This window comes from Helicoverpa zea, chromosome 2 (assembly GCF_022581195.2).
Source record: "Helicoverpa zea isolate HzStark_Cry1AcR chromosome 2, ilHelZeax1.1, whole genome shotgun sequence".
Lineage (NCBI taxonomy): Eukaryota > Metazoa > Arthropoda > Insecta > Lepidoptera > Noctuidae > Helicoverpa > Helicoverpa zea.
In genome coordinates, this window is record NC_061453.1 from 7,353,332 (window position 1) to 7,373,018 (window position 19,687).

Consider the following 19,687-nt stretch of genomic DNA (forward strand, 5'->3'; position numbering starts at 1 on the left):
CCAAATTGATTTGACAAGTATGAAAATTGCCATAAGTGACATCATGCACTTACTTTAGATTAACGATGTTTAGTTTTACGAGCTTTATCTTAAACGACCTGTCACAACATACTTCCTTTGACGTACTTGTATAGAACAATGAAATACTTGCACAACGCACATTTTATTAGAATCCATCTGTACCTCTAGGCCTTTCCAACCGGTGGCGTTGAGCTTGATGCTAACGTACTGGGAGCCAGGCTCGACCATGTCGTATGAACAAGCCGTGTACTGCGCGACTGCGGTCATCATGATGTCGCTGGTCATCGCCTTCCTCAACCACCACGGCACCTACTCCACGCAACAATTTGGCATGAAAGTCCGCATCGCCGCCTGCTCACTTATTTATAGAAAGGTTAAATCATTTACTTAAACAATTCTTTAAAATTATATACAACCTTACCGAAAATGAATTTCTTATAAGGGCAAACTAATGAAGGATAACAATATCTGTTCGTGTTTAGGTAATGCGCATGAGTTCCGGCGCGCTCGCGCAGACCACAGCGGGGCAAGTCGTCAATCTATTGTCGAACGACGTGAACCGTTTCGACTACGCCTTCATCTACACACATTTCATCTGGCTCCTTCCTCTACAAGTCATCGTGGTCTGCTACCTCATATACCTGAAGATAGGCTATGCTGCCATCGTAGGCGTCATTGGCATTGTGTTGCAGACGATACCCGTTCAGTGTAAGTATATTTTTGATGCTATTGTTTTGTCAGGATGTTGAAGCAATTGTTCATTTAAAACTCAAAATACAACAGAGGAAACATTATTGAGCAGGACCATAACCTACTTCTGTATCTCACTCACTATATGCATAATGAGTTATACCTAAGTATGTCCAAGAATAACGGAACCCTAATATAACTTACATTCCGCACCACACAAAGCACCGCAACAATCACTAAAATAAGTTTAATTATTCAAATGAATCGAACCAAAAATATAGCCAATAAATCAAAACCCCAAAATAAATAAAGGGTTTATTGGCCCCTTAAAATTAAAGCTTCCTGTTATGCAATTACGATTACGAAAGGAATCCAAGCCCATAAATTGCTGTCGTCCGATCCAATAAAGGGAGGCCGTGCCGAGATAAAGGGAGGCCGTGCATCTTTTGCGAAAAGGCAATAAACTTAAGATATACAACCAAGTTATTTTATTGTTGCAGCTTACATGAGTAAATTGGCTGCAAGGTTACGAATGAGGACCGCGTGCAAAACAGACGAGCGCGTGCGAATTATGGACGAAATTATTAATGGCATGCAGGTATGTTGATCTAGATTTTCTAAAACGCTCATTACGTATTAATTGTTGAAGTAGGTCAATTAATTCTTCAAATATATTTTTTTGATAATTAGTTAAACCACGCTAAATTCGTTTGTGAACGAACACAAGACCTGTGATCTGGGTGTATCTTAAGTATAATGTTAAGCTCTCGTTTGTTCGATATAAAACATTAGGAAAACCCCACACGTAGGTATACTGCCAATGGCACAGTATCCTTCAATTTTTTACAGCTGTATTCAGTTATTGTTCAATTTTATTTCTTTATTTGGCAAACCTTAATTTAACACGTTTACCAAGAAACCGCAAACAAATAACAAGTCTTAATGTCTTTGACTCAAAATACGTAAATAGGAAAAATACTTCAACAGGTACATATCTGTAAATTACAGAGAGTTTTTCTATACCTATAGTAAGTACTTTTGCTAATTAGACTTTAATTTTAGGTAATAAAAATGTATGCCTGGGAAAAGCCATTTGAACAGGTAGTCGCCCTGGCTCGGAAAAATGAAATCAAATGCATTACGTCAGCGTCGTACCTTCGAGGAGTATACCTGAGCTTCATGGTGTTCACGGAGAGACTCACCCTGTACATAACACTGCTATCCTACTCTCTATTCGGCTACCAAGTTACCGCGGACATTGTAAGTAACCAAACAAAACATTGTGTAACCTTCACCAATTACTGAACAACAACGGCATATAATTTGCCTTTTTATTTATTCAGTTACCATATCAAAATACAATACGTTTTGCTTAATTTTTCATATTCCCGAATATCGTAGCCGAAATGGCTAAGTGTAAAAGCAATTCATGTCTAATTAATTACAATTATGTATTTAACTTAGTCCGGGTCTGTAGTGAAAACCACTATTATTCTAATTGTTATAAGTATAACGAGCTATTCTCAACACTAATACATGATTCTGTGTGGTCCAGTGCAGTGTGCGTGTGTGATTTGCAGGTGTTTCCATTGGCGCAATTCTTCAACACCCTACAAGGAACCCTTTCGATAATAATGTCGAATGCCGTGTCATTTTTGGCAGAGGCGCTGATTTCAGTGCAACGCCTCGAGGCATTCATGTTATTCGGTATGTGAGACGGCAAGTCTCTATCGCACTAAGTGCATGCCACTCCGCCACAATCCTTGCCTTCCACGAGTCCAAATTATAACTGAGACTCGGCGCTATTAATAACACCAATCCAAATATTTTAAACCTAAACACTCTAATTCACCTAATATATTCCTTAACAGGTTTAAGGGTTAACAGAAATTCTCTTAAATCAATTTAGTCACTTTAGTATGAAAATGGTTTGCATGTGCCAGACATTGTAGTTTGATGCCAAAATTAATAAATATGATTATAATTTTCTATACGTATGTTAAATTGAAGGAACCAGATAATGTGAAGTGAGTTTGAGAAAAGAAAAGTTACTTTTTTATGGGTTTTTCTACATAACCTGTCACATAATTTGACGAAGTGCTTAGTTGCTACGCTACACAATCTGAGCTATGTTTTATGGAGGACATAAGTAACAGTAGGGAACAAAACATCAATATAATGGAAATGATACAGGCCACAAGAGTAAAATGTGTATAAAAGCTGCTCAGCCAATAAAATAAATAATTTCCACAGGCGTTCCCGCTGGCACAAATGTTCAACATACTTCAGGGCACACTAGCAATGAATTTTTCGTCAGGCCTTTCATTGACTATGGAGTCTTATACCTCTGTAAAACGTATCGAGGCACTTTTAAGTTTGGGTACGAGATTAGACAGAATCGTTTTGGGTGTCTATATGTCGTAAACGATGCACTCAATGCGTCATTACTGTTCTAACGAATGAAAGACTAGTGCGTTTATTGTGTTAACACACATCCTGTGATGTCATTTGTTCTTGCTTCTTCTACTAACCATCATAACGCACTAACCTAACGAGGGACATTTCTTATTTGTATTTTTCCTGCTATATAAAAAATGAAATACTTGCCTTCTTTGATACTTTTTTTCTACCTTTTATCGTGTATGACAAAGGAATAATTATTTTATTTCAATAGAAAATTAAAGACAAAAGGTATTGATACAACATTAACAGATTTTCATTCAGCTTTTCATAAAAAAATAACATAAGGTGAATTATGCTGGTACAATTACCGATACAAACGATGTACTTGCATATAAGATTACATATGGCGATGTGTACACTAGGTATTGCAATTGTTTGTACGAGTTAATATAACGCTAATTCTTATTTATGAATGACAAACAGATGAGCGAGAGGATCTCCGCAGTGTGCCGGACGTAGACATCGCTAAATTGGTGCAAATGGTGGACAATAAGAAGAAAAAGATCAATTTGAGCGAAGTTGACCTTCGTCCTAACACGTTTAAGAAGATCGACGAGGAAGGAATTTACAACCCCGGTAAGTTACAAGTCGCAGTAAAATATACCTACGTTAAATTATCGAACTCAAGATGAAATAAGATGGCAGATTACCGTATATAATACCATTATTGATAATCAATGTTCAGTAGGTAATTTGGGGTTTATTTATTTAACAAAATTTGGGCTAACAGTTACATCAATATTTGATTTTAGAGACGCAGTAAATAAGCGGACTGACTTTCCAATTGCGTGCCAGTCTTTAGTCCATAGACCTACTTAGAGCATTTGTGTCATCCTATATGAAAACAAAGCGATGTATCCGACGCAAAATAGCCTTCGAATAAATAAATATTCACAAGTTTAACCGATTCCGTACCGCACTTGAACATCAACAAAAACCCCGACGACCAGCCTTTACCGCATTGAAGGGGATAGCCGATTGAATCACTCGCCGAGACTCGCATTATTTATCCAATGGTTTACTATTATCCTTTGTAGTCTCGTTGTTGTGTAATCATGGATGTTCCGATCGATTTTATAAGGCACACTGCACGTTGTCGGACAATTCCCACAGATTTTTCTTTAGCAAACCATGCTTGTAGGCAACGTTTTTTATAAACACACATTTTCGATTTCACAAAAATCATTAATCAGTTTAAGTATCCTTATTAATGTTCTTAAAAAATATGTTCTTTGTCCCTTTAAGGATTCGAGTGCAACGAAAAAGGTCTGATGACTTCAACTCTATGCCCAATGCCCGTGAACCCAGACGTGGGAATCTTGATCCAAAACGTGAGCGCCAGCTGGACTGACGACGGACCTATTACGTTGAACCAGCTTAACCTTATGGTGCCCAAAGGAAAGTTGTGTGCCATCATAGGCTCTGTTGGATCTGGAAAGGTTTGTCGTTTGAGTTGAATCATTTATTTTGTGCCGGAGAACGATAGAACTCCTCCATGTACTTGCTACGAAAATTTTTCAATTATTTTATTTTTTATTTATATGTGTATTAACGAAAACATATAGTTTCTTACTAACACAATAAATATCAATATTTGGAAACTGTGTTTGGAAAGTTTTTGGACAACTTTAAAAACTAGTGAACACAATTAGCCGTTAGCCAAACGCGGCTTTTAGGTAAACTTACGTAAGTGCAAACATACGTAACTTTACTCATATCCACACTTAACAAGTTCTTACTAATCTTAAAAGTTATCAAACGGACGTGAATTCATAGCAAATTATGTTCCTATTTAAGACATCAAGTAACAAGAACATCAAAATACCACTCATGGTTGTATCAACAATTTACCGGCTCAATAAATATTAGCACTGACCAAAATTGATGGATTGAATGACAAATTTATCAAGTACACTTTTTAAGAACCACTTCATAGTAAGGTTAATTAACATGTTTTAAGGTAAACAAATACATTTTCAAACTTATTTCCTTAAAATCTGTAAATAACGGCAATTTTTGCAGAGTTCCGTTCTTCAATTGCTGCTGAGTGAACTTCGGTCAAGCAATGGCCGGATCTACTTGTCTGGTCCGCTGTCGTACGCGAGCCAGGAGCCATGGCTCTTCGTAGCAACCGTCAGACAGAACATACTGTTTGGCCTCCCCTACAACTCTAAAAAGTACAAAGAAGTAAGTATACAAAGTTGGCATTGGTATACCTCTATCTAGACTCAACACTAAAATGGAAAATAGAAGACTAACAATACCTCAGTATAAAATTGAGAAATATTCAATTAATTTTTGATTTTGTTCCTCCATATGTCTATTAAACTAATTTACTGTTACTCTTCCAGGTGGTAAGAGTTTGTGCTCTCCAGAAAGACTTCCAGCAGTTTCCTCACGGTGACCAGACGCTGGTCGGTGAGCGAGGAGCCTCCCTGTCGGGCGGACAGCGAGCCCGCATCAACCTCGCCAGAGCAGTGTATAGACAAGTACGTCTTTACTCGTTTATGTGTTTCTTGTTAGAGAAGAATGTCTTTCAAATATTTATGATTTTATGGCATTAATTCTTTCATAATCTTGCAAATATTTAAGCCCATTACTTTTGGAAAACAGTCTATTACCAGTTAAACCCCTATCGTTATGACTAAAACTTGATATCCTCACTTCACCTCTGCCTCGTTTCAAGGCAGCTTTGAGGTTTTATAGTCTGAGATAATCCCCTAAGCTCATTGCACCAGCAACAGCGCGGTAGATATCAAGTTATAAAATTACGCTTTTAGCTGAAAATTAACCGCAGACCTTAATACAACTTTTATTAGCAGTTGCTTTAAGCCTTCTAATGAACTGGCTTTTAATTTGCACTTACGTCTTTTAAGTGGAATATTATTTTATGTGATGTTGCTGGTATGCAGGAAAGTTATTTTATTATTTAAAGTTCTTTAATCTTTTGAAACTACGCAAATTCTGATAACATACAGGACGAAATTGACCTCATACATGAGACAATGGTAGTTTTTAGGAGAGTATTAATTAACTGATCCCATAGTCAAGGTACATAGGCTGAGCGACCCGATCAGCTTTTGCTTATGCACGGACAATTGATAGTTTATTTTGTGATCAGGCTGAGATATATCTACTGGACGACCCGCTGTCAGCGGTGGACGCGCACGTGGGCCGGCAGCTGTTCGACGAGTGCATCAGCGGCTACCTGCGCCACACCACGCGCGTGCTCGTCACGCACCAACTGCACTACCTCAAGGCTGCCGACTACATCGTCATCATGAATAATGTAAGCTTTTGTGTCTTAAGTCATTCCACTCTCCTGTATCCACGCACCAGCTGTAATTTGTCAAGCGCAGAATATGCCTACGCATACCACTTGCGCCATTGAACTTGAACTGCTCACATTAAGATTTTCATGCATGACTTTTGAGGAAAAAAACGGTTTGCGAAATTTGAAACCTTAGGGGTCATAACTTCAGCTAGGATTCATTTCTCTAAATGTTTCCAGTCTTCAGTATTCTACAAAGTTAAGTAGCAAACTAGTACATCTTTACTTCTGCTTTTCCATCATAAAAAGTCACGAGGAAGTCGTTTGTATTCTTATCAGCTTTCTCCTTGACAACATATATGCTAAAAATATCCCTGAAGCGCAGTGCAATATGAGTGCAATGCATGCGTTTTCATCACGCATCAGCTGCACTATTCCAAGGCTGAATGTTGTTACATCGTCAATATCAATGTATTATACAGTATTACATAGACTAATTGTTTATTACAAGCTATTCAATAAAGATATCGAAAATTATAGAAGATATTTTGTCTTATGTTTGAGCTCAAGGCTAGAGTGACAATGTCAACTTGTCCTGACCCTATGCTTAAACAACTTTTGCAATTCTTTTTCCGATGTTATTGAACTCCAACCCAAGTGCTCTTGCAATTTTACTAAAATACTAATTGCATTTTGCTCACAATGTTCTTTATTCTTGAGAAAGAGATTACACAAACAGTCATATAAATTAATATGCTTCTTCTTTGCCATACGAAACATGAATTTCTATTTTAATTGATTACCATACTAGCACGTTGATTGCAATATAGGTAGAAACGACTGCATGGAATGTCTGATTAGAATGCCAGCTCTCGTGAATTCCTAGTTACACATATTAAATGCCATGGATAGAATTCATAAATATGATCGATTAAGTAATACTCCCCTTATTCTAAAACTGTTGTTTTGTTTTGTACAATTCGTATTTTTTTTGTTTACTAGGGTTCTGTGGAAGCTAAAGGGTCATACGACGAATTGGTGAGCACAGGGAAAGACTTCGCGAAGTTACTTTCATCAAGCCACGATGAAAACGAAGACAAGAAAGATGTGGAGAAACCACCCCCAATGTCCAGACGAACGTCTGCTAGAGTAAGTTAACTTTAGTTGAATATTACCGTCGTCGTCGTTGTTAAGCTGTTGAGTACTTAAGTGTCTGAATACTCCCAAGAAATATTCTTCGAGTAGAATCGACTGACTCATTCAAGCACCCGCAAATTCGATGCACCACATTGCGAATTTACGATATTCATCGTTGTACGTGCTTCGTGCAAAGATTTTTTCACTTTAAACTGGAACGTGGAATCCTGTACCAGACTTCTTCAAAGTCAAACGAAAAATATTCAAAATCCTTGCCTTAAACCTGTTGAGTTAATGTTCAAATCTAATAACTGATTCGCAGATGCTACATTAGCTGAAGCAAAATCTTAAATGAATTTAAATTTATTGATAGGTTGAAGCCGAAAATAGATCTCAGTGGCGTGCACTTGGAGAGGCCTATGTCCAGCAGTGGACTGCGATAGGCTGATGATGATGATGATGATGATGATGATAGGTTTTCTGTAATAAAAGTTGGACTGGTGTCGCCACGAGCCATGTGACTCATAGCCTTAGGTTTATTATGATTGAATTTATGTGATTCGACATTTAGGATTGCATATCTGGTACTTTGCAATCGTTATTTATTGATATTATAGTATTATGCAAATTTCATTGCATTTTTTGCAAGAGTTACTTTTTAATTGCTTCTATTCGAATAAAAACTTCATAAATGACGAACTAAAAATCTTGACCTAAAAGTTAGGTAAGTAGTTAATATAAATATTTTCGACCTGAGGCCATATTGCCGTAAACTAAATGAATTGGCATAAAAATTACCTTTCCATTCACTAGGATGTCCTAATATGATTTAAAAACCTTCCACAAGGAAAACAACTGATCACTTACAACTTATTAACAAAAAATCTTCTACGTACCTTCCCAATTTACCCATACTAAGTACTATACTACCTAAAATTTTCTTTTTCATATACTTTGCGTTTCCAATACTTTTTTTACTATTAAAAAAAATACTTTTGATTTACCAATAATGGCCCTGATTCCAGTTATCAACAACTCGCCGTCCGTCACTATGCGAGTCAACAGGCGGGTGTGAAGTAGCCCAGGAGATGGAGGAAGAGGAACGCGAGTCAGGGTCTATGGGCTGGCGCGTGTATGGCGCGTACCTCCGAGCCGGAGGCAAGGCGCCACCGCTGTTGTTCATGATCCTTCTGCTCGTGATCGGACAACTGTCGGCCACGCTCTGCGACTATTGGGTCACCTTCTGGTAAATAATTATTCCTTTCCTCAAATATTGAGCAGTTTCTAATATTTCGATAATAACAAGAACTATTGCAGGTTACAAACACACTACACTTAAACACACAACACTTAACAATATTATTTAATTTAATTTTCATTCAACGATCTTTATGTGAAGACCGAATTTTTCCACGTTCAAAGTACGGAGATGAACAAACATACCAAAAGAACTAGCACTTAACATATAAAAACTTTTTGCAGGACAAACGAAGTAACGACGTTAAAAGAGAAAGCTAATAACAGAACAATAAAAGACTACCACGTAGACCGATCGCCACCTCTCGACAATGGGACATTCAATTTATCCAGCTACTTCTCTGGAGTTAATTTGCAGCCAGGTAATTGATTCTTATTTTTACACAAGAAACCGCTCGGAATCTGAACTGCTTCGTTTTACTCCACTACTAAGTTACAATAAGAAGACTAAAATACATACTTTTTGCAGACTTGGACATCCACGCTTTCATAGGCCCTCTGGACACATCTCAATATTTATACGTCTACTCGGCGCTAATCGTGTGCTGTATCTTCTTCATCACGGCGCGTGCATTCATGTTCTTCAAGGTTTGCATGACAGCGTCCCGCAACCTCCATAACGACATGTTCCATTCCATGCTCCGGGGCGTTATGAGGTTCTTTGACACTAACTCCTCTGGTAAGTAAAGCAAACTAGTTTCTGCTATATTAAAATAGATTTTAATGGTAATCAACAATAACATATTTCCTCCTTCCACAGGCCGTATTCTTAACAGATTCTCTAAGGACATTGGAGCCCTCGATGAATTGTTGCCTCGTTTCCTACTCGAGTGTATACAGATCTACCTAGTGATGTTCAGTATCCTAGCACTAAACGCTGCTGCTCTCATCTGGACGCTGCTGCCTACCACTATCATCCTATTATTGTTCTACACTATACTCCAAATCTACCTTAAGTCTGCACAGGGTATCAAAAGACTGGAAGGCACGAGTAAGTACCTACAGTAATCTGAGTTTGAAATAGTAAATTGTGAACACTTTATGAGCAGATTAATTCCGACGATGTTCATTGTGTCATGTTCTCTTATCTTGAATTTTTTAGCTCGAAGTCCTGTCTTTTCCCATATGTCGGCCACTCTCAACGGCATCAGCACTATCCGGTCAGCTGGCGCGGAACAAAGATTGATTCAAGAATTTGATAGATTCCAGGTACTGTAATCTAAATACTAAAACTGAACTGAGATAAAACTGAGAATAATGTTTTTTGTCCTTACCCTAGTCTCATTCCAATCTTTGGATTTTGTTTAATTCTCTGTTCGGAATCGCAGCTAAATTCGCTAATTATTTAGGTAGCCAACACTGCCGAAAAGCTTCTCCAATCAGCGTGCTCCACATCGCAATTACACGCAAATTTATTTCGCCACTATTGGTCGCAATATTGTTCCCTTACCCCACTGTCCTCGAATAATGTAACGCTTAGAAAATTCAAATACAGCACATTCATCTATATTTATTTAGGCGGCTGAAAAGAGCCTCGTCTGTAATTGAATATTGTTTATGGGTGGCAGGATATCCACACGTCCACGTGGAGCAGCTACCTGGCGAGCGGCGTGACGCTCGGCTTCTGGTTGGACTTCATCTGCGTCATATACCTAACAATCGTCATTGTCGCCTTCCTTGTTATTGATAGCAGTGAGTACCACTTTTCTATCAACGCTAATTTTAGAGTAACAGTCATGGATTAACTATGAAGAACGTCTTAATTGTATGAGATTTGATATGATGTGAGAAGTTCTCACTGAGAACGTCAATACTTTGTTTCAAGATATTATTATTCGTTGTATTACGGAATTGCCGCAGTTTATTTAATCATAGAGTTAAAAGTGAGAAGCCATTACTGAAAATAAGGTCGTATATTTATTTTTTCATGAATAGAAACGATATTCTCCGGGAACGTGGGCCTGGCGATATCACAGACGTTGATCCTGACGGGCATGCTGCAGTTTGGTGTCCGTCAGACGGCAGAGGTCATCTCGCAAATGACTAGCGTTGAGCGCATACTGCAGTACACACACATCGAACGGGAGCCCAAGTGGGACAAAGGAGGTCGGTGTACTGAATAAAAAGTCTTATTAAAAATGTTTTATGGGAAAATATGAAGGTCTTGGCCATAACAACAGCTTATTAAAAGTACAACTTAGTTAATACGATAAATATGGTATCCTATAAAACCATTGATTGATTTTCCTCAGAAAAAGAAACGCCTGCTGGATGGCCGTCACGCGGTCGAATTCAGTTCAAAAATTGCTACATGAAGTATACTCCCGAAGACTTGCCAGTGCTTAAGAATCTCAATTTAGTTATAGAAAGTGGATGGAAGGTACAACTTTTGAATATTGTCATAGCTTTGCTATCCATTATTGTCAAGAGTAGTCCTTATTTACATTTCTGAATATTTGTAGGTTGGTATCGTGGGCCGGACGGGGGCCGGCAAGTCATCACTGATCTCCTCGCTGTTCCGCCTCGCCATCGTGGAGGGAGAAGTTCTCATTGATGACGTTGACACGTCTTACTTAGCTTTACAAGTAAGTAATCACGAAGCTCGACTTTCTGGTGAAGACATAGACATACAGTGAATTGTACCTACTGCGAAGTCATATTCAGTCAGCTCAACATTAGGTCCAATCCATTGGACTTGCTGCTTTTTGCTCCCTAAAGAGTTTAGGTACTTTTAAGAAGAAGAAAGTTGGATGAGTTTCAGTTAAGAAATTATGTAGTCTGAAACCCCCTTCCAATGTATGTCCATGAAAATGATTTCAAATGATTGAGTAAAACCATATCAATCACACATGTAAAGAACCACTAACGGTACAAGTTACTATATTCATTATAAAATTCCATATATTTTCATGAAAACTTCTGTGCCTCGCTATATACTCTATTTACCTTACTAGGAGCTGCGATCGAAAATATCCATCATACCTCAGGAGCCAGTGCTGTTCTCAGCGACCGTTCGGTACAACTTGGACCCGTTCAATAACTACGATGATGAACAACTGTGGCAGGCGTTGGAAGCTGTGAGTTCTAAGAATCTACTATTGTTTATTACTCGTATATGATGTATTTAATACAAATGTCTACAGCTATTACAAGTTGGTCACCGGTTGGAGGAACTACTTTTTCACACCCGTGTAGATGTTATAGCCGTTCCCATAATTCAACTCCATGCCGAATCTCATCTAATCTTTTCAGCAGTTTTCCCACGATAGCATCACATATGCAATTTTAATAATTTTGGAGAACATTTTCTGAATTAGCTGCAAAGTACAAGCTTTCATCTTTTCAGGTGGATCTCAAAGCCGCAGTGCCGGCGCTGGACTTCAAGGTGTCAGAAGGAGGGTCGAATTTCTCACTGGGACAGCGACAGCTCGTATGCCTTGCGCGCGCCATCCTCCGCGCCAATCGCATCCTCGTACTGGACGAGGCTACTGCCAACGTAGACCCTAAGTATGTTATGTAATTTGACCTCTTTTAATTAATTTGGACTCAAATGTCTTTCGGAATGTGAATAAAATCTTTTGTAATTAACCAAAAACTATAGTTCCGTTAAATGTCCATTGCAACAACAATGAGTAGGAACAACTAATAATACAACTTTCGTTAGATTTTTAATGTATTCTTAGAGATAAAATGTGTGTGGAGTTAAAACTAATTTTGTTGAAAAAAATATGAATATCATTAAAATATTCCAGGACGGATGAATTTATCCAAAGAACAATAAGAACGCGCTTCGCGGACTGCACCGTGCTGACGGTGGCTCATCGACTGAACACCATCATGGACTCGGACCGAGTCATGGTGATGGATTCGGGACGGCTGGTAGAGTTTGACCACCCCTACCTCCTCCTTAGCAACCCCGAGGGACACTTCACCAAGATGGTCAAAGAAACCAGTGAAAAAATGTCCGCGCAGCTATTCCAGATAGCAAAGAACACATACCTTAGTAGTGGTGGAGTAATATAACAGTGTCATTCTCTATATAGTTTCGTAAGAAATTTGTTATAAGTACTCTAAACGGCCATCGCATTGGAATACTTGTTTTGGGATCAGGTAGTGTCTTTACTTGCCTACTGAACTCATAATAACCCAGTAAAGGACACGGTCACAAAACCCATAATATTCATTTAGGTAGGTCCCTACTCCTACTTACCTACAGTTGTCCTAAACGTTTGTAGGAATTACAGAACTAAGCAATTTAATAGGTTTTTAAATTCTTCTAATCCGAGCTTAATATAAATATTTAAACTCTTGATAATTTAAGATTTCTTCATCTAAAGTTACAAAATAATTATTCCAATGTAGATAAAAGAATTTATAGTGTGAGTAAATAGTGTTAAGTACAGTGCAGGAAAAAAAACTGTGTTATTTATTTTACTATGAAATTGTATCATATCAGTAACGACGTGTAAGTTAAAAAAATGACCATTACAAATGCCATAGAGGTTACCTACCCTCGAAAAATAAAACATAAGCATTTATAAAATATTTTTATTTATTTTCTATTGCATCCTCCTATATTTTTTAATCTCTGATCGGACTCTCCTTTCATTCTTTTGATAGCCACATGATATTGCGACGAACTGCTCTTCGTCCTCAATTTAAGGATATCCATGAAAACAGTCATGCCAAAAACTTATCCCATCTAATGTCATGTTATGGAGTAAGTATCTAAGCAGAAGTAAGGCTTTTATCAGCACAGGATAAAGTAAAAATTAAAAAGCTACAAATAATAATTTGGCTTTACCTACAATAACACTTGAGTATTTATCGAAAAAAATTGCCTATTTCTTCCCAAGTATCCTCCCATATTATTCCTGTTCCGGGTGTACCCAACACCCATTCTCCTTTATTTATTTTTAATATAGTAAATATCTAAATATTTTAATTGGTAACCCGTGTACTGTGATCTGACATTTTTGTACAAATGTCAGTCATTTAGTACTGTCATGAACTGTCAACATCCATCAAGAAACTTCACGAAAGTAAAGTGAACCGATTGCGTTTATATTCATATATTTCTAGAAATCCTTACATGTAAGTAATACCTAATATTTATTTAATAGTTATGTTCATCAATACAAGTCAAAGTTTGTGATTTTTTAATTTCAGCTACAATGACATCGGAAATATTGGCTACACCGCCATCGGTTTCATGGGCGCAGAGAAGTGCTCGTGTGTTTTTGACGTTTAATGTAGAATGTGAGAAACCAGACATAAAAATTGAGCAAAAATCTGTATTTTTCAAAGGTATATGCACACCAGATCAAAAGTTACATGAGGTTGTTATACCCTTGTACTCAGATATTGATCCAGAAAAAAGTTCTTACACAAACAAAGGGAGGTTAATCGAGGTTGTTTTGGCGAAAGCAAAAACTGACGACCCCTTCTGGCCTGCCTTAACAAGTGACAAAAAGAAACACCACTGGCTCAAAGTTGATTTCAATCGTTGGCAAGATGAAGATGAGAGTGGAGATGACTTTGATAATATTAGTGACATGTTCTCTAGCAAATTGGGCAACTTTGGTGATGAAAACGATAAAGAGGTTACCAGCTCATCCGATGAGGAAGATCTTCCTGACATAGAGTAAAGGATCTCAAGTATAACATAGCCAAACAAATTTATTAGTGCTAGAAATTTGTAATTATGGACAATATTGTGCTTTTATACAAGGAATAGTTGGTAGCTCCTAACTGGATGACATATTGTAAGGTTCAATAGTTTAGGAGTGTGGTCTGCAAGTATGCTTTCTCTTTTGTTATAGTTTTAATGATCTTATTTGCAACAAAAACTATTTTAATTTAGGAGACATAAAATTTCAAATATTTTATTTTGGACATGTCAATAGTTATCTCCATGCTGACTTAAAGTATTAATATTAAAACAACCCATTTCTCTGATCTGAATTATATTTTAGTATGTCTGAAGCCTAGCAAGTACTTATTTAATCTAAACATTTCTCCTTCATTATATCATTTACAGTTTCTTAAATAATAGGTTTTACTTAATAATAAACTAGTACTTTAGCTAGACAGTTGAGGCATAACATCATTATTTTGTACTTTGTGTTTAATTTATAAAGTAAAAACACATACATTCCAAAGATCAAACTATGGCTGCTATCCGTAGGTTTTAAACTAAGCATACTCATAGGGCTTCTATGTAAGCCATGATATTTATGTGTAAGAACTTACTAAATCAAGTATGCATGTATTACAAATGACTGTATTATGGTCTACCCATTTATATTATTTATACTATTGTATCACTAGTATATGTAGGTTTCCATTTCAATACTGTTGAAAGAACAAGACAAATTAATTTACCCCAAAATCTGCATGTTTTCTCTGGCGCCTGCAAATATATTTGGCACATTGTGTTCATAAATAAATCTTTCATTTTCGAGTTGTGATTTTTATTTCATCCATAGGTACATTGCACCGAAAGGTATCTGAAGCCATAGCTAAGTAAAGGAGCCAGCCCATAATAATAAATGGTGCTAATTATTGGTGAGAACTCTAGCATAGTATAATCATCGGCACAGATCTTGAGTGCTGACCTTCACCTGAAGTGATTTATTGGGTTTGGGTCCCTTTTGTGGTATGAAGTGAGGCGCGGGGGCGGGGTAAAGCGGTGATTAGCCCGCAGCGCATCGCGTCACAGCCGTCACTCGGGATTGGTTCTTTGCGACGAGTACACTTCCGGCCAATTTAATTGACACCAATTTTTATAAAATATATATTTATAAAATGGAAGTAATGTGCGATTTAGATTAGATTAAATGGATAAAAAGTTCGACAATATTTCCCTGTCAACAGTTGGGAAAGCTTTATATATGTTACCGTAAGATTACAAACATCGTTAGATTACAATCTATCTCGAGAGATTGTAAACTGTCGAATTATTGTGAACCGTAACATCTGATTGCAATTTAACGCATTATTTTTCGCTATATTATAATCTATCGATGAGAAATTGTCAAATTGTCAACTGTCCGAAAGCTCTCTCTGATTGGTCAGTCTTTTTGTAAGATCGACCAATCACGACCAGCCGTTCTGTTCCCATGGAGTTCCCGTAGAGTTAGGAATGAAATAGAGGTGTCAGTTAAATAAAATAAATGCTCTTCAAAAATTCTTCAAGTATTAAATTTATATAAAAATAACTCTTATAAAAATACAGTTAGGTATTTTGTCTTCAAATACAAACTAATATTTAAAAATAAAATAAAAGGGGTGCTAATTAAACAGGCTTCTTTTTAATATCATTATTCGCCCCCAAAAATGTATGTTGCCTTCTAAATTACTAAGTCAGCCACAATTAATAAAGCGTCGAGCATCTAAATAATACTATCTTAGCCACGAGTTATCTTCCACTCTAAATACAACTCAGCATGATGGTTATTTTTTTGCATCTAAATTTGTAGCATGCATTCTAACAGTAAACTTCTTAAATACTATTAAATGACATCATAAAAATATTTATTTACCTTCTAATTTTTTAACTCGTACCTACTGAGTTTTTTTTTTTAAATATAACACATCCCATATTAATTGACCCAGCATGGAAGTAAGCATGCAACATGCAGCAAGCATAACTTCTGTCACGGCTCCGGCGCTGCGGGGCTCCGGCGGTCCCATGCGAGCTTATCGTCACAGATGGTTTTCACGCTCACCACCGCAGCTTCGGCTTGCTGGCCGGCGGAGCCGGCCAGCCTCAGTCGCGGCGGCGAGCGCTGAAACTACCTGCGCCTCAGCTCGCAGGCCGCCTCGCCCCTCCGCGCCTACGCGGTTTTGAATTGCACTCTAGGGGTAGGGCAGACAAGACTACGTGGAGTCGGTTTTGCAGCGATTCGTTTTCGTCACTAACTTCAATTTTTAGTACAATTTTTAATTGTGTGTAATTTGAGTCTTAAAAATTAAGTACAATTTTTGATTTTATAAAAAATTAAACCGTCACTTATTTTTGCACGTCAAAGAGCTGTGACACCGGGAGTTGCAAAGAACATTGTCTTTTTTGACGTTCTACCAATCAGCGCGCAAGATGCATTCCGTTCTACGCCAGTTGACAATTTGACCGCTCTACATCGCTCTCGATCTTACAAAAAGACTGACCAATCAGGGAGAGCTTTCGGACAGTTGACAATTTGACAATTTCTCATCGATAGATTATAATATAGCGAAAAATAATGCGTTAAATTGCAATCAGGTGTTACGGTTTACAATAATTCGACAGTTTACAATCTCTCGAGATAGATTGTAATCTAACGATGTTTGTAATCTTACGGTGACATATACAATGGCTACATGGACAATATTGGCACCTAGGCCTGATATATCCATAGATATAATATTAGATATATCTTTATAGTCTTTGATCTGGACGAATGCTAAAATATTTTTTTTTTTATGTCAAGGTAAACGATCTTTAAAGTCATTACTCAAAAGCAGTCTATAACGGATGATGAAATCAACTGGGAAATGAAAACGTTTAAAAAACGAAATATTGTTAGTAGTACTTAGCCAAAGGATAAAACGGGACCCTATTGTTTTCGCTCCTCTGTCTGTCCGACCGTCTGTCACCAGGCTGTATCTCATGAACGTGATAGTTAGATAGTTGAAATTTTCACAGATGATGTATTTCTGTTGCCGCTATAACAAATACTGAAAACTAGAATAAAATAAATATTTCGGGGGGCTCCCATACAACAAACGTGACTTCTTGCTCATTTTTGCTCGTAATCCATAAATACATAGGTATAGAATATTAGTTTGGATGGTACGGAACCCTACGTGCGCGAGTCCAACTCGCAGTTAGCCGATATAATATAGATAAAAACGTACGCTACGTAACGCTTCATTCGTAATTGAGTCGTGATTGGATCTCAGTCGAATGTGAATCGTATGTCGGTCGCTTAAGTATAATTAGGAGAATCGGGCCCCAGTACGTACCTATTTTGCGTTCGAGGAATTCCCCGAGCTGTCGAGTGAATAGTGATGTGTTCGACGTAATCAAATACAAAACATCTAAATTTCGTCGCGAGAAGAATAATTTGCTCATTAATGTACCTATTTAAACAAATAAAGATAAAAAAGTTATTGCGGGCTGCAACAATTCAAGCCGTGGCTAGGTTTGGACAGCACTGATTTAATCAATCTACAATAGACGGTTTTCTTTTTCAGAATTATAAAAATAAATGGTTCCCAAGAAAGTGATAGACCGTTGTACCTACTACATTACTGCGCTTTTACCTAAATGCCCGGGATAAAAAAATATTGCGCGAGCCCTTTATGTGGCTTGGATCAAGAAAGTCTTCGTGTTGAAGCATTCACCTTAAGGTGCAAAGTTTACAGTGAAAAATATAATACACTCCCGAGCAAAAAAATTGAATCGCCCCCTTGGGCTATACAATTACAACGATTGCCAATGATACAATACATATTTACAATTAAATGTTTATGGTCTCGTTTGAAAACCTATATTGACGTGACAACGTCTTATAAATCGATGAAGCCGGCTGCACGCACGAAAAAACATGACTCATGCGGCGTTACCACGCTCTGAGGCGTTCCGTTTAAGGCTTGAAGTGCAAGCGAGAGCACGCAACGAGCGACAAAGAGGCACGATCGGCCTCCGCTTTCGGCAGCGTTCGACATCTGACGATCAATTTCTTATGACGTTGTCACGTTCGACTATCGTCAGTAAACCGACTTTACAGACAACCGTTTTTTTTTTAGCTTTAAATTAAGGGTAGAAACAAAAAAATCATTTCCGTATTTCAGGAGCTAATCATCTTTATTTAAGATAGCCACGAAAATCAGGCGAAAAATAAATTTGAGCTTAGCTGAAAAATTGAACATTTCAAACAAAATCAAGCATAGGTTATTGTTTCAGTATTTTGTATTTCCTCCTCTAGCCCTTATTACTGCTTTTTACGGTTTCTCATCGACCTGATGGATGAGTTTTTAACTGTTTCTTGCGGTATTCCCTGCCATTCCTCGGCCAGCGCCATTTTCAGCTCAAATGATTTTTTTTTGTTTCTACCCTTGAACCTAAAAGTATAGGCTTTCAAACGAGAAAATAATAAACATTTAAAATGTTTTTTTTTTATTTTTTTTATAATCTAATATTTAAAAATATAAATGATATGTTGAACGATAAATAAATGCATTACATAACATTTAACTGTAAATATTGTATCATTGACAATCGTTTTATTTGTATAGCGCACGGGGGTGATTCCATTTTTTTGCTCGCGAGTGTAGTTTAGAACTTCGAGAGATCAAACAAATTGCTTTGAGTTAAATCATTACCTAAGATCACACCTTATAGTCTACATTTATATAACTTTGGTTAAACGTCAAAAAACCTATTTGCATATTTTTTCATATGTCAATGATTTTTTCGGCTATCAGTCGAGGTCTGCAGTTGAAGCGCCCCTCCACCATAGACATAATATTAGTAAACAGGACTGCGCACCTTTACCCCAAAAAACGAGCCGAGTGAAACAGTTAGTACCGAGGCCGTCTGTCCCTTTCTAATAGGGTGACTATGAGATTAAGCTATGTGAGACAAATCCGAATTTGCTAAGATTATTAAACACAGATTGGTATTGAAATTTTAACTTACGCAGTTTGTGACCTTAAAATACTAATATAGGCTTTTAATAATTAGCGGGAATTAGCAGTATAAAAGCAGGGAAATTCGAAGTGAAGACTGTTTTTTTTTGTATTTTTGCTTAACATATAGACTGCTGAGCCGTTTATGTCGCCTTTCTTCATTTTTTGGGAAGC

General features: G+C 37.4%; 2 protein-coding genes across 2 annotated transcripts in view; both read left to right on the forward strand.

The window, feature by feature from the left end:
* Positions 1-13,382, forward strand: part of LOC124642573 (ATP-binding cassette sub-family C member 4) — a 30,581-nt gene extending 17,199 nt beyond the window's left edge. The window contains exons 3-25 of the mRNA XM_047181018.1: positions 190-394; positions 504-729; positions 1,212-1,309; positions 1,774-1,971; positions 2,292-2,418; positions 3,598-3,750; positions 4,420-4,613; positions 5,197-5,361; positions 5,526-5,663; positions 6,296-6,463; positions 7,448-7,594; positions 8,608-8,828; positions 9,065-9,201; positions 9,309-9,518; positions 9,600-9,830; positions 9,942-10,048; positions 10,408-10,531; positions 10,775-10,945; positions 11,092-11,219; positions 11,302-11,424; positions 11,794-11,916; positions 12,186-12,346; positions 12,592-13,382. Of these exons, the coding sequence (XP_047036974.1) occupies positions 190-394; positions 504-729; positions 1,212-1,309; positions 1,774-1,971; positions 2,292-2,418; positions 3,598-3,750; positions 4,420-4,613; positions 5,197-5,361; positions 5,526-5,663; positions 6,296-6,463; positions 7,448-7,594; positions 8,608-8,828; positions 9,065-9,201; positions 9,309-9,518; positions 9,600-9,830; positions 9,942-10,048; positions 10,408-10,531; positions 10,775-10,945; positions 11,092-11,219; positions 11,302-11,424; positions 11,794-11,916; positions 12,186-12,346; positions 12,592-12,862 (3,826 nt within the window). The 3' untranslated portion in view covers positions 12,863-13,382. The remainder of the gene's footprint in view (positions 1-189; positions 395-503; positions 730-1,211; positions 1,310-1,773; positions 1,972-2,291; positions 2,419-3,597; positions 3,751-4,419; positions 4,614-5,196; positions 5,362-5,525; positions 5,664-6,295; positions 6,464-7,447; positions 7,595-8,607; positions 8,829-9,064; positions 9,202-9,308; positions 9,519-9,599; positions 9,831-9,941; positions 10,049-10,407; positions 10,532-10,774; positions 10,946-11,091; positions 11,220-11,301; positions 11,425-11,793; positions 11,917-12,185; positions 12,347-12,591) is intronic.
* Positions 13,383-13,987: 605 nt separating this feature from the next.
* LOC124642405 (uncharacterized protein CG16817-like) lies at positions 13,988-15,302 on the forward strand. The gene has a single exon (XM_047180812.1). It carries the CDS (start codon positions 14,014-14,016, stop codon positions 14,485-14,487), a length of 474 nt encoding a protein of 157 aa, XP_047036768.1. The 5' UTR covers positions 13,988-14,013; the 3' UTR covers positions 14,488-15,302.
* Positions 15,303-19,687: the final 4,385 nt, after the last annotated feature.